General features: G+C 35.0%; 1 protein-coding gene across 1 annotated transcript; it reads left to right on the forward strand.

The window, feature by feature from the left end:
- Positions 1-312: 312 nt before the first annotated feature.
- On the forward strand, positions 313-2172 carry LOC146957176 (uncharacterized). The gene has a single exon (XM_085734585.1). It carries the CDS (start codon positions 1029-1031, stop codon positions 1911-1913), a length of 885 nt encoding a protein of 294 aa, XP_085590711.1. The 5' UTR covers positions 313-1028; the 3' UTR covers positions 1914-2172.
- The last annotated feature ends 248 nt before the right edge of the window (positions 2173-2420 follow it).

A 2420-nucleotide genomic window follows, 5' to 3' on the forward strand; every position in this document is an offset into this window, starting at 1 on the left:
TTCATTGAAAATTAAGTAAAATCAAACAAAAACTATTCTACCTAAAACCAAACTTGGGGTAGCCAACTATATATTATTAGGGTAGCTAAATGGAAAAATAGATCTATTTATTCAATAATTTTTTTTCTCTCTGGGGTAGCCATTGCCACCCCTTAGGCATGAAAGCATCCGCTCCTGGTAATGTGGCATTATATTATTGGTCGACTGTGTAACATATCTTTACACTATCGGTGCACCACAATTCAACTCTATTTAAAGAGTTTAATTATAATAGATGATTTAAAAATATCTTTTGCATCCCCATAAAAAAAAACTTTTGCATTAAAAACTTCTCTATATATAACCGCAATAGAAACACAACAAATACCCTAATATGTTTATTTGGAAGGAAAATACCCTAATATGTTATTCTTTCAAATAAAAACCTAACCGGTTATTATATTTTTAGCCCCGGATCAGTTTGGATTTTGCTTTGTGTACTTGTTGTAGCTCTGGAATTTAGGGCAAATAGCAAAAGGTAGAAACTTTGTTTTCACTTATCGTATTTGCTTATTTCAACTCTCTCGTATTTTTCCCACTGCTTAGCGAAAAGTAAGTTGTGTTCTCTTTGTAATTCTAGGTATTATTTAGAATAAATGTTTATGGTAGAATAAATTGGAGGTTTTAATGGTTTATTTGAAAAGGATTTCGTTGAATTGTGTTTGATGTTTGATTACTTGCTATGCAAGTTCTAAAGATGCAAATTCGTTGCATTTAAATACTTGACATGTTATTTGTTTAAATTTCTCAATGAAATTCATGATTTATTCTTGAAAACTTTTAGTAACGCCCTATTTAAGTATTATAATCTTATTATGTTAGTATTATGTAATCTATCGTCCAAGTATTTCTATTTTTTAACATGATTACCTATGTTTATGTGCCATTGTCGTGTTTGGTGTCCGTGTTTCATAGAATAGTGATGAGTTGGCCTAGTTTTACCTTTGTTTGGTCGGTGTCAATTAGGTGGAACACATATAGTGCTGCTAATGGAGTGCAACAAGGACGAGGCTGTGCGGGCTAGGCAACTGGCGGAAAGTAGAATGCAAAGGGGAGAATTTGTAGAGGCGCTGAAGTTTGCTAAAAAGGCCAAAACAATGTATGCTGATGTTGAAAACATTGCTCAGATCCTTACTGTTTGTGAGGTTCACAATGCTGCACTCAACAAGCTGTCTAAGTCTGATATGGACTGGTATGGAATTCTTGGGACTGAAAGATTTTCCGAGGAAGCAATCATAAAGAAACAGTACAGAAAACTCGCATTGCTTCTTCATCCTGATAAAAATAAATTTGCTGGTGCAGAAGCTGCTTTCAAGTTGATTGGGGAAGCCAATAGCGTTTTGACTGACCTAGCAAAGCGATCTTTATACGACATGATAGTTAAATCCCATGTGAGAGATGCAGCACCTAAGACCTCATCCCATCACTCAAATGCGGATGTGTTTGCAGCAAATCAAGTTCCAAATGCCACAAAATACCCTAAAGAATGTTCTTCAAACGTCCCTTGGAATCCTCATCTGAATGCTGAACAACTGATATTCTGGACATTGTGCCAACATTGTAAAGGCAGGTTCCAGTACCAGTTAAATATTATGAATATGGTCATATCCTGTCACAACTGCAAGAAAAACTTTAAAGCTCAAGCTATTAGTATTAGTGATCAACAGGCTGCCCCTTTTGGTGCCCCGAAAGAGGCTCCAATGCAGGCTCCACCAAAACCAGCCTCTAAAAGTAATCGTGGAAAGAGTAAGAAGGGCTATTTTACCGAGTCCAAATCCAAACCAATGAAGCCACGAGCCTCGAAAAATGTTGGAAGTAAGAGACTGAGACAACCAAAATCAGATGCAAAAGAGAGACTCAACAGTGGAAGATAATGGCATGTTAGGCTAATGAGGAGTAAGAAAACCAGAACTAAAAAGTGGAGGAAAACAGAATTCCTCAAGTTGTTTTTTTTTTTTTATTAAATCCATTCCTTAATGATGCTACCTTTTCTGATGTATGTCTTTTTCTTCCTGCACAACCTATGTAATATAGAACATATCCTAGTCTTGTTTTTTTTTTCTTCTTCTGACTTTTAATCTTGTACTGTAGCTCGACGTTCCTTAATTGTTTTTAAGTACTATAATTTCTCAATTTGCAGTAGTGTGGTGGATTGCCTCCATACCTTCCCAAGTTCATTTTTCAAATAAATTATCAATTTAGTCCCTAAACTATTACCATTTCTCCTATTCAGTCTCTAAACTCTATAAATATAATAATTAGTGCCTAACTTCGTCCCTAATAGTCTTTAATATCTTAATAGCAATGACTAAATTGACATTTATATTATTTAGGTGACAGTTTACAGATTATATCGATAGTTTATTCTTTGTTTTCCCCGC

The sequence above is a fragment of the Medicago sativa genome, chromosome 1 (assembly GCF_051527215.1).
Source record: "Medicago sativa cultivar Bolivia chromosome 1, Bolivia_mono, whole genome shotgun sequence".
In the NCBI taxonomy this organism is placed as follows: domain Eukaryota; kingdom Viridiplantae; phylum Streptophyta; class Magnoliopsida; order Fabales; family Fabaceae; genus Medicago; species Medicago sativa.